The sequence below is a fragment of the Nymphalis io genome, chromosome 3 (genome assembly GCF_905147045.1).
Source record: "Nymphalis io chromosome 3, ilAglIoxx1.1, whole genome shotgun sequence".
In the NCBI taxonomy this organism is placed as follows: domain Eukaryota; kingdom Metazoa; phylum Arthropoda; class Insecta; order Lepidoptera; family Nymphalidae; genus Nymphalis; species Nymphalis io.
In genome coordinates, this window is record NC_065890.1 from 1,265,711 (window position 1) to 1,280,252 (window position 14,542).

General features: G+C 31.3%; 2 protein-coding genes across 3 annotated transcripts; one reads left to right on the top strand and one right to left on the bottom strand.

Annotated features, from left to right (window-relative positions):
* Window positions 1-858: 858 nt before the first annotated feature.
* LOC126781001 (ragulator complex protein LAMTOR5) lies at window positions 859-2,245 on the top strand. Its single transcript, XM_050505743.1, has one exon. The coding sequence runs from the start codon at window positions 975-977 to the stop codon at window positions 1,245-1,247; it is 273 nt and encodes a 90-aa protein (XP_050361700.1). The 5' UTR covers window positions 859-974; the 3' UTR covers window positions 1,248-2,245.
* On the bottom strand, window positions 2,071-14,536 carry LOC126781000 (calcium channel flower). 2 transcript variants are annotated; one of them, XM_050505742.1, is made up of 6 exons: window positions 14,461-14,536; window positions 14,258-14,378; window positions 9,796-10,003; window positions 8,863-8,973; window positions 8,147-8,265; window positions 7,057-7,126 (listed from the first exon to the last, which is right to left on the bottom strand). In XM_050505742.1, exons 1-5 carry the CDS (start codon window positions 14,461-14,463, stop codon window positions 8,148-8,150), a joined length of 561 nt encoding a protein of 186 aa, XP_050361699.1. In that variant the 5' UTR covers window positions 14,464-14,536; the 3' UTR covers window positions 7,057-7,126; window position 8,147. The 2 variants fall into 2 exon arrangements, with proteins under 2 accessions (XP_050361698.1, XP_050361699.1); XM_050505741.1 differs by lacking the exon at window positions 8,147-8,265 and having other exon boundaries at window positions 2,071-7,126.
* Between the last annotated feature and the right edge of the window lie 6 nt (window positions 14,537-14,542).

A 14,542-nucleotide genomic window follows, 5' to 3' on the forward strand; every position in this document is an offset into this window, starting at 1 on the left:
ATCCTACTAAAAAATAAAAAATCGCACGAAGCTTTAACGATATAACGTCACAAGTTCTAAAAGCTGTGGCATAGGAGAGGTGGTAGCGCTAGAACCGGTTCCTTGGTGTACTTGAAGACACATCTTTGGATACCTATTTATTATTTTTATATCTATTTAGTTTTCTTTATCATTTAATTTCAATTTTAGATTTAAAAGTTTGGAGTCCCTTAGGCAACAAAAAAAGCTACGAATGATTTTCTAACCAGACAATACAGTAAAATGAAAAATTTTGGTACATGTATCAAGGTTTTCTTATTTTAAAAAAATACTTATTAACTTGCAGGCACATATCCGAAAGATCTCGAGGTAGTTTATATAGGGACTCCAAAGCGAGCCACAGAACTCGCTCCTGAATAAAGCTGCTTATATCCATAAGCGATATTGTTACTACCTAGGCGTACCTACCCCTATAATACCACTTTACAACTAAAAGTTAAAATATATATAATAATCAAATAATCCCCTGCTTATGATTATGAATTGTAAATATTTTGATAACAAATATTATATATATTGTACACCGTAAATCAAAACATTTAAGTGTCATAATTATTAGTTTGCAGAGTTTTTATGATGATTAAGCTTCTAAACCAGCCACTTGCGCTTGCAAAAACTTGCTAACGTAATAAACTATATTAAAATAAAATAAATAACTAAAATTATATAACAACATATATAATTAAGTCCTTAAAATACTGAGATATAAAGGGTTTAATTTTGCTTGACTAGTATAAAAGTTGCCCACTATCAGCTTTATTTTCAATTTTCATTTATTATGGCAACAATCTAACGACGCGATCTGTCTAAAGTGATATTGTCAGCGAGACAGTCGACAGACGTCTATTTGCTTTTGAGTTTTGACAAAACTACGAAATAAGTCATTAATCATCGCTTCATCAGTGGCAACAAACATTGTTTTGAATATAGCAAAAATGGAAAAGGAACTAGATAAGGTTGTGGAAGAAATCATGTCAACCCCAAACGTAAGCGGGTGTTTAGTCGCCGATCATCAGGGTCTCTGTTTAGCGTCGAAGGGCACAGCTCACGTCGATTCTGCGGGCCTCATCGTAGCTCTTTCCGAACAAGCATGCAAAATTCAACCAAACTTGAAACCACCTACCGTCTGCTTGGAAACGGATACTAAAACATGTTTGATACAAAGACATGGTACCATCACGGGAGCTGTTTTTAAACAGAGAGCTTGAAGTTGAAGTATCTTTTTGTTTGTTAATCGAAAAACTTAACGGCTGTGTTAAGATAACGAGTTTTGTAAAGCTATATTATTCTTTAAAAATATTAAATCTTTGTAATAAAATGTCATTGTTATGACAAAGTCATAAATTATTATCAACTTTAAAGAACCTAGTGTAAATTTTATTAGTCTATATATTTATAATAGTTTGAAATTTATATTTTCAATATATTATAATATCTGAAATTTAAAATTAACCTGTTCCATTGGCTTTCACTTTTTTATTCTTTGCTGTTCACTTTATTAAACTATCATAACATAAATTATTTAGTGAAAAAATGTACATATTTGTATTATTAAAAGCTCTTAATAACAATAATAATTTTATTTAACTGTCAATGTAAAAAAAAATATGATCAATATTTTGTATTTCTTCATAAAACGATGTTACAACCTCCTCTTGACTGATCTTTGAGGCTAGCCAACTGTGTGAGTGATATAATAGAGCACAAAGACAATTACTTCCTTATTCTGTCACCCTCATAATATAATGGAATGGCAAATATATAAGCTTTACATGCTTTCTGAGGCGCTGGAGTCAATCACTGCCATTGCAAGACTCCATTCTAATATTGAGGATATCTCAACCATAAAAACTCGATAACTTTTAATCCCAAATAGGTACAATAATATAATAAATTTTAGGCCAAATCTGGAGTTTCAAACCCAGAACTGTGGGATGTGCAGCCTTATAAGTTAGCCACCAGACCAATGAAGCATCCAAACGGACAATGGTATTATAAACATAAAACCATGTAGACAACTTTTTTAACAGGTTAAAATGAAACTAATATTTAATATACACACATTTATTTCAGATATGCCTTCCTAATGTTAACATTTATCGACAAGAACAATGCAGTAACCGTAACTACCAACTATATATTTACCATACCATACACTGTTGCAAGCTACCTGTTACACGACTTGAGATGTCACTTTATGCCAAAATTGTCCAAAAATAACATTATTTCTTTAACAAATGGATGATAAATTTAATGAGAATATTTTGAATCGACATAAATTGACACCTCCATATTTTCTATTGAAGACTATTATATTAGAATTAATAACATTGTGTATTTAACACACATATCCTTAACTAACCAACAAGGAGACTAAAAACAAAATAGAATGTCTTCAACTTTACAATCATAAATTTAGAATCAGTACAATTGAAGCTGTTTGGTCATATAATATGGCATAGGAAAGGATATGAGTGAGGTTGATAATTCTATAAAAAATATATTTACTTGTGTAAGAATAAATGTTATGCAATTTTATTATAAGGATTACATTTTAATTAAGAATTTACTACAAAATGCAAAATAAACTTGGAATTAATTCAAATAAAAAGTTGATTATTGAGTTGCAAACTCATATACAGACATACCAAGTTTATTTTTACTAACTTTGAAACTTAAATGCTAATGTGACTAATTTTAAGAATAGATTCTATTATTATATACAAAACTATTAAATAGATGAATATTTTCAATGATTACGCTTAAAAATAAACTATCATACAATAATATGAAAAAAAAATTATTAAAATGACAGAATATTTAAATTACAAAATAATTAAATTAAGGAAGCGCGCAATTAAAATAATCAAGACATTCGTATAATGTTGCCAGGTCTAAAATAAAGTTGGACGAAGTATTTTTATATAAATAAAACTTACTGGCAACACTAATATCCAAATATAAACAATCATAAACAATGTTGGCGGCGTGAGCAAAGTTTTTAACCTAGATATAACATTACCTATAGACTAGGGTCTTTCTATGTGCATAATACTTCTTTATATCCAATGCCTTTTTTCTATATATTTTATAAAAAAATATCAATCGTTAACAGTGATTTTTAAAATATCGTATTACAATCAGATATATTAACAGATTAATGTTACATTATTTTAAATTTTCATATTATCCAAGACAATTTTTAAACTCAAAGGAACACAACACTAAGTTGATTTGTTTTCGAACTTTCTATTATTCATTGTTCTAAAATATTATTTTTTGATTATTCCAATCGCACATAACAGTCCTTTTAAAAATTACGGAGAATAAAAAAAAATACCGCAAACAAAATATATATAATTTGCTCTTAATTTAAATAGATTACATAATGAGACTTAGTGCTATGTTCATCTGGAGTATCAAATATTTAATTTGATAAGACAATGAACGATATACAAAGAGATTTGACAAACATTACTAGACATTGAATATATTTAATTTATAAAGTTTACTTTTTAATAAATGTATCGCAATTAAAATTACATCTTTGCCTTTACAATGGCATATAGTATTTTGAAATTTCATTGCATATAAATATTAGTTACATGGTTTAGTACAAGTGTATATATTTTTTTAAATAAGCCATTAAAAGTGAAAATAAATATCAGAATAAACGTAATATTTATCAATGTAGTCCATAATCTAACATATGTTAAATGGAATTACGACGTATCCTTTTTAATATTTTAATTCTAATGACAGTTCAAAAACTTTTCGAAGTAGGCAGTCAAAATTGACGTTGTTTACAATGTTGCTAAGATAAAAAATTAAGTAAACTAATGGTTAAATGAATATTCAGTCAACGCCTACAACTGTTCATAGCCTATGTTCGAATAATTTTGCTATTAATATAAATAATATTTTTACTATAAATGAGACCACGCAAATGGAATGTTATGCCGAAATAATATTAATTAATAATTTTTTACAACTACAAATTTTAATTTATTATAACTTTAATTTAGTTAACGTATGTCTTATAACAATTTAACCGGTTTTAAAAGTTTATAAGTTTTTTATATATTTGCAATATGGTTAATGGAAAAGAGAATTGATTATTACTAAATATACAATTAGCTATCTAACGTCGCTATATTTATGCAAGACTAAATAGGCAACTTAAAACAAAAATAAAATGATATGTAGTTATAAAATCAAAACTACCGCTTCGTGTTCGACGGAAGATTTTTTAAGAATTCGAAAAATACACTCAAAATAATTATAACAATATTTAATTCATCTAGTAAAATTTTGGTCCATTACTGAACGCAAGTTTTAAGACGCACAATCACGCGTCGATTCTATATATCAATATCAAGTTTTATCGAAATAGTTTATATTTGTTTCATCTTATATTAATATAATTCATTCTATTTCATACTAACGTATGTAAGAACTAGATTTTAGCTCTGCACAAATTGTTTCAGAAATATCATGAACCGTTATACAATTGCTAGAAATATTTTAGTGCATATAGAATATTTATAATTTTCTTGTTAATATAGTTTTAATTTGTGGAATTTAGTCAAATATAGGCCTTCATATTAAACATTTGTCATCGTTTCATATTATATGCGGGAGTCTCTTAGGATAAACTTTTCAACTCGTCCTACAAGCGATCATTCTCCTAATGTCTCTACTTTCGACTAACTAATACGCCATAGAATCCAGGACGCCACACCATTTAATGGCATAGAGCTTAGACACATATGTATATGTGTATAAGCACATATCATGTCATATATACCATTGTCGATTATCTTGAACATGATGATAAAAGTCAATATTAATGATACTATATTTATGATCAAGGATATAGAGGCCTAGATACCTTGGGAGGACGAATTACTTGAGTTTCTTGGACAGAGCTCTTTATATATAGAAAAGAGTACTGTTTAAATCAAACAATGGTAGTATCGCCCCACTAAATCGAACCCTCCCACGTCGGAGTATGGGTCTAGTAATTAACTCTTCACTATACAAGCAATATGATTGGATCAAGATTCTCTCGGACGACCAAGGAACACCTTGACATACGTGTTGCACCGTCCTCATAGCAGGTATGTCGGTCGCGGAAATGCTACACTATATAATATGATATTGCTACCTCTACACAAAACCCAGCGAGATGTGAAGAGACTAGAATCCACTCGGGGCAAACCATCGATATCTCTAAAAACCCCCAATAAGCCCACAAGGATATCTTATGAAAAAAAAAAACATTCAATAAATGTAATGAGTGTTTATAAATAACAGTTATTAACGAATGATCGTGACATGAATATGATTCTACATAACCTACAACACACGTACACAATATGTGTAAATAGAAACATTCTAATAATTATACTTTTAAAATATTTCACAATTTACTTTGAAACGAGCTATTGGGATCTGACTTATGGGCGGAGCTTAATTAACATGGCCGACATTCATGTGAGTGAGATGCACTATTCTTTCTATCACCGAATTTTCTAACAACCTATGCGCGTGTAGGCGCTTCCTTGTGGCCATGGGGCATAAATTAATTTTGAGATGTTGCATTTGTTATGTTAAATATAGTTATTGCCTATACTTAATATACTTAAAAAAAATGCTGTGTCCTCCTCTATCAAATGTCAAAACAATAATGATCGAAAGAGCAAAACAGTTAACTAAACAGCCGCTAAGCGACGTTTATAAGTAGAACGTTAGTCTTTATTTCATACCAGTTTTTATACTTGTGATTTATTACATATTTTATTGGTGTTCTATAAATAAATAATTTAATAATAATATTCTCACAGGTAATGTTGGTTACCAGGTGTAGTGTTGACCTAAAATTGATCTTAACTCTAATCTTAGTAATTGTCGACGTTACTCCAAAACTCCTTGTTTTTCATATGTCAGATCCCAATGTATTTAACGCTACATGCCTTTCCTACATTAATAATAGTTACTAAGCCGGCAACAGATTTATATTACATAATTTATAAAATACATTTTTTTTTTAATTATAAATATCGAAATGTATGCGCAAGTAACGATAGCAACAAACTGGATATGTTTGAACAACAATGCCGACTGAATACATATATGACATTCCATTTAAGTCTTATAATGTTAACAATCTTTTTATTATTTTATTCATTTAATTTCATATATAACCTTTTTTTTTACTTCGAACACTAAGGCTTAAGGTTCGCACGGGTGTGTCGTCGAATTGTTTTATTTGAATAAGAATATAATCAAAAGTCACAAACATAATCTGACCATGCGAAAGCCATACATTTAAATCAATAATAATAATAAAATAAATTCAGATGTAGTATCTGTAACTAGTAGTTTTAAGATTTAATTTACGAGTTTTTGTTGCAACTATAAATTAATTTAATTTCGTCCTACGCTGTGTGCCCAAAATTACACATTCATCTTAAATATATTTCAAATATGTTTTACAAAATTCACATATAAAAAGATTGTTAACGGAACAAGCACGAAATTGGAACGTGGCGTACACTTTTCGCGCCATAATTTATAATAAAGTCAAAAGCTGCCATATCGATTACGTAATATTTTGGCATATTCGAATTACACACACATATACAAATACCATTGAACGCACGAATTATATACCAACGTCATACTTTGTCATAATTTCGAGAAATATTATTGTATCAAAAACGATTTTTAAAATGATTTTATTAAGATATAATACAGATTACCAATGAAATATTTCAATTAAAAAAAAACATTGTAGGTCGAAAAGCGATAATTATATTTTGGATTATAACCCGACCGCCTTCAAAATAAATAACGTTGGAGAGATGTAAACCTATGAGCAACATAATTCAACTCACAAATAAGGAAATAGTCGAGTCCATTCGCACAACGGTCGCTGTCCGTGGTCGCGCGTCAGTTGGCGGGCGGGCCGGTGAAGCTGAAGGGCTGCTCGTTGGTGACGAGGTTGGCGCGCGGGGCGGTGGTCGGCTGACCGATTCCAGCTTCGAGGTTGGCAGCCGACGTCCTCATGTCGTCTACCGACGCCCTGAGGAAGTGGACCGTACACTTCAATTTACTAAGTACAACTATATTTAAATGAAAAGGTGATTTAAAAAACTCATTAACAAAAGAAAACAATTGTTTAGCAGGACTTACGTGCTTTTGAAAAGTACTATGTATACAGATTACAAATACAAAAAAATATAACAAAATATTTGAAGCATAATCTCTCGTAGTTTAAATGTAATGAAAAAAAAATACTGAAGCGTAAATCACATTTATTTTATTGTTAATTGATAATTGATATTTTTATTCGTACTGAAACACTACATTAAATATTTCAATATAATGAAAGTATCAAAAATACGTTTGTAATTTTATAAATAGATAAAAAATATTCGAACGATATTTATTTAACTACATATGTACCATAACTTTTCGCCAGTTTATAACTTTATTTAACGAATTGAATCCAACCATTCATTATTAAACTGAAAAAGTATAGGAGACTAAAGCTCTAGCAACACTAATTTAAAAGAAATAGGAGAGATCATTCCGTTGTGCTGGAATAAAATAACACTAGACTGTAGAACATGCTGAAAGTGTAAAAAAAAACGTAAAGGTATTATATTTTTTTTATTAAAAATGGTATAAGGTGGCGGCAAGTGGGTCGCCTGAGAGACATGTATGACACCATCGCCCATAGAAAGAAATATTAAACATAATCTACATCGCCAATGTGCCAACCAACCTTGGGAACTGTGATGTTATGTCCCTTGTGCCTGTAGCTACACTAGCTCACTCACGCTTCAAACCGGAACACAACAATAGTAAGCTATTGTTGCGTGGCGGTAGAATATGATATAAGTGTATTATTTGGTTTGGGTACCAAATAATATAGATATAAATATAAGTGAAATATAAAACTTAGTCCTCTAGTTTGTTCCTAGCATGCGGTATTTCTAGGACATCGGTGCGACGAAGCGACTACAAGTGCGACATGCGGTAGAAACTTTGCAAATAAAGCAAGCTGGTTATAGTAACCCATGCTAGCGAGCGGGATTGCCTTAGTTGGGGCGCCACACGTCAGGGTCCTCCATGAGGGTGACGGTGTGGTCCTGCGCCGCGGGCCCGGGCGGCGTGCTGCCGCCGGCCGCCATGGCCGCCATGTCGTCGCGCGAGCCCCTGTACCCCACACACACACGCACACGTACGGCCACGAACGACAGTATCATTTACGAAAATGCATCCCTTTGTACAGTGTTTCTTAAACTGGGTCAGTATGGGCGACTTTAAACTATGGCAGGTCAGCCTTGGTACCTCGGTACCAGCCTCAGTAAAGTATGAGGTATTTTTATGCAAAAAAATTATCAATCAAAATATATGTACATCAAATATGATATTTATTTATATATTATTCCAAATTAAAGTCAAATTGTATCACAGCAATGGAAAGATAATTCTTTTTTTTTTTTTTTCAAAATTCAAATTAACATTCTTAAAAGTAAGCCGTCTCGTTTAAGTAATCACTTTGTCCTTTATCTATAAATATTGTTAAATATTAAATCAACGACGACAGAAAGAGAGAAATCAATGTTTAGCCAAACCGTATTCTATTTTACCGAGTACCAAAATTAAGTTTGACACTCTCGCTCAATAACCCTCATAAGTGTTAGACAGAGACAACAAATAATTAAAACAAAGACAATTAGTACCATATTTAAACCCAAAACATTAATACGTTAGAACAAGAATTGAAGTAAAAATCAAAATATTCCTTACTTCTTTCCTAGCGCCATCATTCCGTATATAATTCCAGTGCCGAATATCAGACCGCTGCCGAACCACGTGCTCGCGCTGAAGAAGCACATGAAGAACGGAGGTAGCGCCAAGCTGAATCAAACAATTTTATTTATTAGTAATGTTCATCTAGACAATGGCACTGCTACAAGTACAAAACACTTATTAAGCCTACAACATGCTAATTCAGGTATCCATATTTGTGCAAACAACCAACTGCACGAAATACTACTGTCCTAAATACCTACAAATCGGAGCATATGAATATAAATCGTAATATTTCCGTTATTGTTGGTTTTACGTTTTCCCAATAGACATATCTAATTATAGTGTTTGTAGCGGGGTCATTATTTAAAAAAGTGCGTTTGACAGTTGTTCGTGTCAGAGCAGTGAACGTTATGCATCGAGGTCTTTGTTTTGTTTTGTTTCGTAAATACTACACTAATTTAAATGTACCATATTTTTTACAAAAAGTAATATAAGTGTATTACGATTGAAGTAAATTATATCACAACTCATCCCAAACATAAACCTCACCTCAAATATTTATACTTACTATATAATAATAATAATATCATGGGACATTTTTCACACACGGCCATCTGATCCCAAATTAAGCTTGTACAGAGCTTGTGCTATGGAAACCAGACAACTGATATACTACATACTACTAATTTTCTTTTGTAAATACATACTTATATAGGTAATTACACCCTCACACTCAGGACAAACAGACATGTTCATGCTCACAAATGTCTGTCCTGGGTTGGAATCGAACCCACAATCTTCGACGTGAAAGGCAAGTATCTACCAACCACGCCAACTGGCTCGTCAAATAATAATATATTATTATAATATATGATATAAAAAATAATAATGTATGTAACTAATAAATTTAGTTCGATTATCGCTTACCCAATATATAATGCTGCCTTATTCCAGTATGGACGTGTCTCGATCCTATCGGAGAGAGTCTGCACGTAGTCGATGAAGAAGCAGCAGCACGGCGCCTCGCACACTATCACTATGAAGCCTGCCAACATCTGCCAGACGCCAGCAATCAAACACTGGATATTCATAAATATAATTCCAGTGCAATTGATGAGTCCCAGGATTATGGCAACTGAAAAATAAAGTTAATGTTGTATTTTTTATTTTATTTTAATCATGAACATATATCAATAAACTGAGATGGCCCAGTGGTTAGAAAGCGTGAATCTTATGATTGTAAGTTCAAGCCACTGTGTTTATAATTCATCTCGTGCTTGACGGTGAAGGAAAACATCGTGAGGAAACCTGCATGTGTCTAATTTCATTGAAATTCTGCCATATGTGTATTCTACCAACCCACATTGGAGTAGCGTGGTGGAATAAGCTCCAAATCTTCTCCTCAAAAGGGAGAAAAAGCCTTAGCACAGCAGTGGGACATTAACAGGCTGTTACTGTACTGTATTTCAATTATGAATTACAATAAATTTTTTTGGGTTCCACCATTTACAAGATAATACGAATGTAATTATTAGTTTATATAGTTTCTTGCCGATTGTTCTCGATAGAATCTACAATCCGATCTAGGTCGACAGGGAGTTCTACATTGAATTTCATTCTTTAAAATTACGATTCAAAGGTACTTATAAGAGCCTACTTGAATAAAGAATATTTCATTACGAGACACCATTTGAGTCGCAAAATATTTTAAACTTGTAAAATCAAAGGATTCCATCGCGAGAGTCAACAAAGCTTAAAATCGAATTTTGAAAGTTATCGAGCGATTTTTTTTTTTCAAATATAAAGTAAACGAACGATGTCTTAATTATTTTTATAACTATTAAATATTATTTCCCTAATTCCTGGGGGAAAGTGCAACGTGCCTTAATAAGCCTTACGATTAACCCCCACCCCCCTCGGAATGATATTGACGTGTTCCGTCCATGACGAATTTACCGTAAACAAAACAAATAGTACTTCTATTTTTTCTTATGTCTCCATCTCTCTGTTAAGATACCGTAGTGTTCTCGAATGATGTCAAGCATTACTCGTTAAATAAGTTAAATGAAACCGAAATAGTTAATAATGTTTAATAATTTATAAAAATTGTCAACGTTTGGCCGTAGTCGTGAGTTATAATTAGTTGCGGCGGAGGGTATTATCCAATCAATGTAGCTTTAACTAAGAAGTATATGAAAAATACAATTATTCTTTAGCGAATTTCACTAAATGCGATCTAATGAGAAGTTAAATGACTGTAAGTTATTGTTGGTAAAACACTGATTAATTATTTATGATTATATTGTAATTATTACTTTTATTTTTAATTAATTTCTTCCCGCGGCTTCGTTAGCGTGTTAGTAGTAGCGTGTACCTTACGTCATTTTCTGTATCCCATACAACGTTTATGCAAAATTTCATGATGATCGGTTGAGCAGTAAACGTGAAAGCATAGCAAACAAATAAACTAACAAATTCACTTTTGCATTTATATAATATTTTTCTCTAAATGTTTATTTTTTTATTTAATTGACCGAAGTTTAGAAAGAATTTGAAAGAGTTTATTAACTAGTTTAGTTTCACACTACCTGAAGGAAACTGAAACTTATTGTGTTTTCAAAGTAGTTAAGTAGATGGTATTCAGCCACCATAAACTTATAAAAATATGTTTTATTATCTATTAGTAAATTTTGAACCGAATTTCTTAGGGTTATTAAGCCTTCCGGCTTTGGCTTCGGCTTCCGCTTGCTATAGCCAATTAATCTTTCGCTTCGGTCAAAAATCGACCTTTGGTCGGGCACTACATACATATGTATTTACATTTATAGTAAAAGAGAAAACAAAGTTTGTAATTTTCTAATTAAGTTAGCACAACTAAAAGTAATTATTGAGCTAATTAAATTTAATGTTCTAACGAGCTGTCGAATAATGGACGTACGTTATGTTCGAGTATATAATTATATTTTATTGCACGAAAGTGCAATTTACAATCGATATACGATTGTATATAGTCATAGATTCGTGACATGAAAGAGTGTTAGGACCTTCGTACTGAAATACGTATATCATTACTTACATAACATTGTAAATTAAACAGAAAAAAACCCGTTAATTCTGCAAGTATTTCTTTTTTTATCGATGTTTTGTTTTTATTATCTATATAAGTATGTATATACAAAGAAAAAATAGTATATGTAGTATATCAGTTGTCTGGTTTCCATAATACAAGGTCTGTACAAGCTTAATTTGGGATCAGATGGCCGTGTGTGAAAAATGTCCCAGGATATTATTATTATTATCGAGTCCAGCGTTCCCTATATAAAAAAGTATATAAACATTATGCAAGGAAATTACATCCAATCAAACATTTATCTAACGCATAAGATTTTGTCAAAATGAGAATGAGAAATCCTGAGATGAGCATGTTCAAACAAACGAAATCTATAGATTTTATAATATTAACATCAATCTGAAGATCCTGAAATCGTCGCGCGTAAGTTAATCATAAACTTCGTCTCATCTTAAGCCGAGATGGCCTAGTGATTGGAACGCGTGAATCTTAACCGATGATCGTGGGTTCAAACCCGAGCAAACACTACTGAATTTTCATGTGCTTAATCTGTTTTTAATTCATCTCGTGCTTGACGGTGAAAAAAAACATCGTGATGAAACCTGCATGTGTCTAATTTAATTGAAATTCGGCCACATGTGTATTCCACCAACCCGCATTGGAGCAGCATGGTGGGATTAGTTCCAAACCTTCTCCTCAAAAAAGGAGAGGAGGCTTTAGCTCAGCAGTGGGACGTTTATAGGCTGCTGCTTTAAAACTCATTTCAATCAGCAGTGCTGTAAGAACCCACTTTATTTCTCGTGATATACTATTCTGATGCGTGTAGTTTTGAAATATTATTATGATCAATGGCGCATGTCACTTTCTGACATTTTACAACCGATTTCAGCGGTGTCTCGAGTGTGTTCTTACAGATCAGCGCTACTGTTTTGTCTCGGGACAAATAGACGGTACATGATTATTATTTAATAGCTCTCTTTCTTATTTTATTTATTTAATTTGTTAATTTTCATATTTCACTTATGTTTTGGGTGTTTATTTTTTGTTTATATTAATGTAATATTCGAAAAATTATATGTTAGGTTTTATTAATGCTCATTATTTTATTCAATGTAATAAAACAGTTTGTTTCCAAAATGAATAAATAATTTTTTCATTGTAAAATAATGATATGATTTCAAGATTTACAAGTCTCAATAGATAATCATTTCTATTGAATTTGCATAAAATTGTAGTCCAGAGTCGTAATTTTAATAACAATTACAAGTTTTAAATTTGAATAGAATTAATTAGTTCAACAGGTTTTGTTATTCAATTAGTAGCAAAAGCTAACTTATCTATATTATATTTATATTATAAAGGAGGGGTTTGTACATCTAAATGCGCTAATAAATAATAATCATAAGAATTACGAGTAATGGTCACTCCCTAAGGTCAGAGCAGTAATAATAAAATTCAAACAAACTGAAGGCAACACATCTTTTAAAAGCTCATTTGTGTATTATTTTATTTCATTTCTAATATGAAATATGTTTGATGTGTATGTATGTTTAAAAACACATTTAAACACAGCGTCAGCAGATTGTGCAGCACCCAAAAAAGCTGATAAGGATTTCGATGCCAAGAATAAAAATAAATGATAATAGTTTTGTAGGTATTCATAAATTGAGGTTTTAATGAAGTTATTAATATTTCAATATATAACGATGAGCATTATATAAGAGTTAAGAGATTAGACATTTAGAGAAAGGGTATATATGTATAATATTTAACAAAAGCTTAAATGTCTTAATAATTTACTTGCTTATGTAATTCCCAAAGTAACTCAAAACTAAATGTGGGTGTTAAAATTACTACATGTTTAGCATATTAGACACCCACTAGGATTTATATAGGTACCAAATTATTATATTAATTTAAGAGTAATACTTTGCTAATTATTAAAACAAAAATTGTAACAGACAAATAAGTGACATAAATTTTATCAAGAAGTAGATTGAAAAGTGTCCTGATCTTATTTTACCACTAAAAAAATTTGATTCAGATATTATAATATTGCAAGCTGTTTTAAATGTCAGTCAAGATATCAATGTTTACCCAACGAGAAAAATAAATCCAATCATTCTCTTCAAAAATAATAGTTTAGGACTGTTTGGACAATAAGACTGCTGATAAGATAAAAAGTTAAGACATTATTTCTTCTATTTTATTGTAATTGAATAGTTTTGATGTATGCAGAAGTCTCTGTATACATCAAAACTATCTTCTTATCCGTATATTTAATATTGATACATATGAAAAATATTAAATTATACGTACTGAAACTGCCAACTGTTCCCAACCCCCGACCAGCGTAGCGCATCCACCAAGGAACGTCATCTTTTTGGATATTGTCGCCCCCTGGGCGATTCATAAGCATCGATATCTTGTCCGCGAACGACTGCAATTTTAATGCACATATTTATTTACACTTAATTTATACTAATATATTATTATTTTTTATATATCTGACAAAATTTTACCATTTTCGAAAAATCAATTCACTGCTCTGTCAGCTGTCAGAATTATTCCTCCTCAAGTCCTCCCCTCAGCCCACACTAATTC

Excerpts from the sequence above, each read along its gene's own strand:
- LOC126781001 (XM_050505743.1), top strand. The coding sequence starts at position 975 with ATGGAAAAGGAACTAGATAAGGTTGTGGAAGAAATCATGTCAACCCCA.
- LOC126781000 (XM_050505741.1), bottom strand. Across the intron at positions 10,004-14,257 it reads GGGAACAGTTGGCAGTTTCA|TTGCCATAATCCTGGGACTC; the intron begins GTACGTATAATT and ends TTTATTTTTCAG. Across the intron at positions 8,974-9,795 it reads AAGGCAGCATTATATATTGG|CTTGGCGCTACCTCCGTTCT; the intron begins GTAAGCGATAAT and ends TGTTTGATTCAG.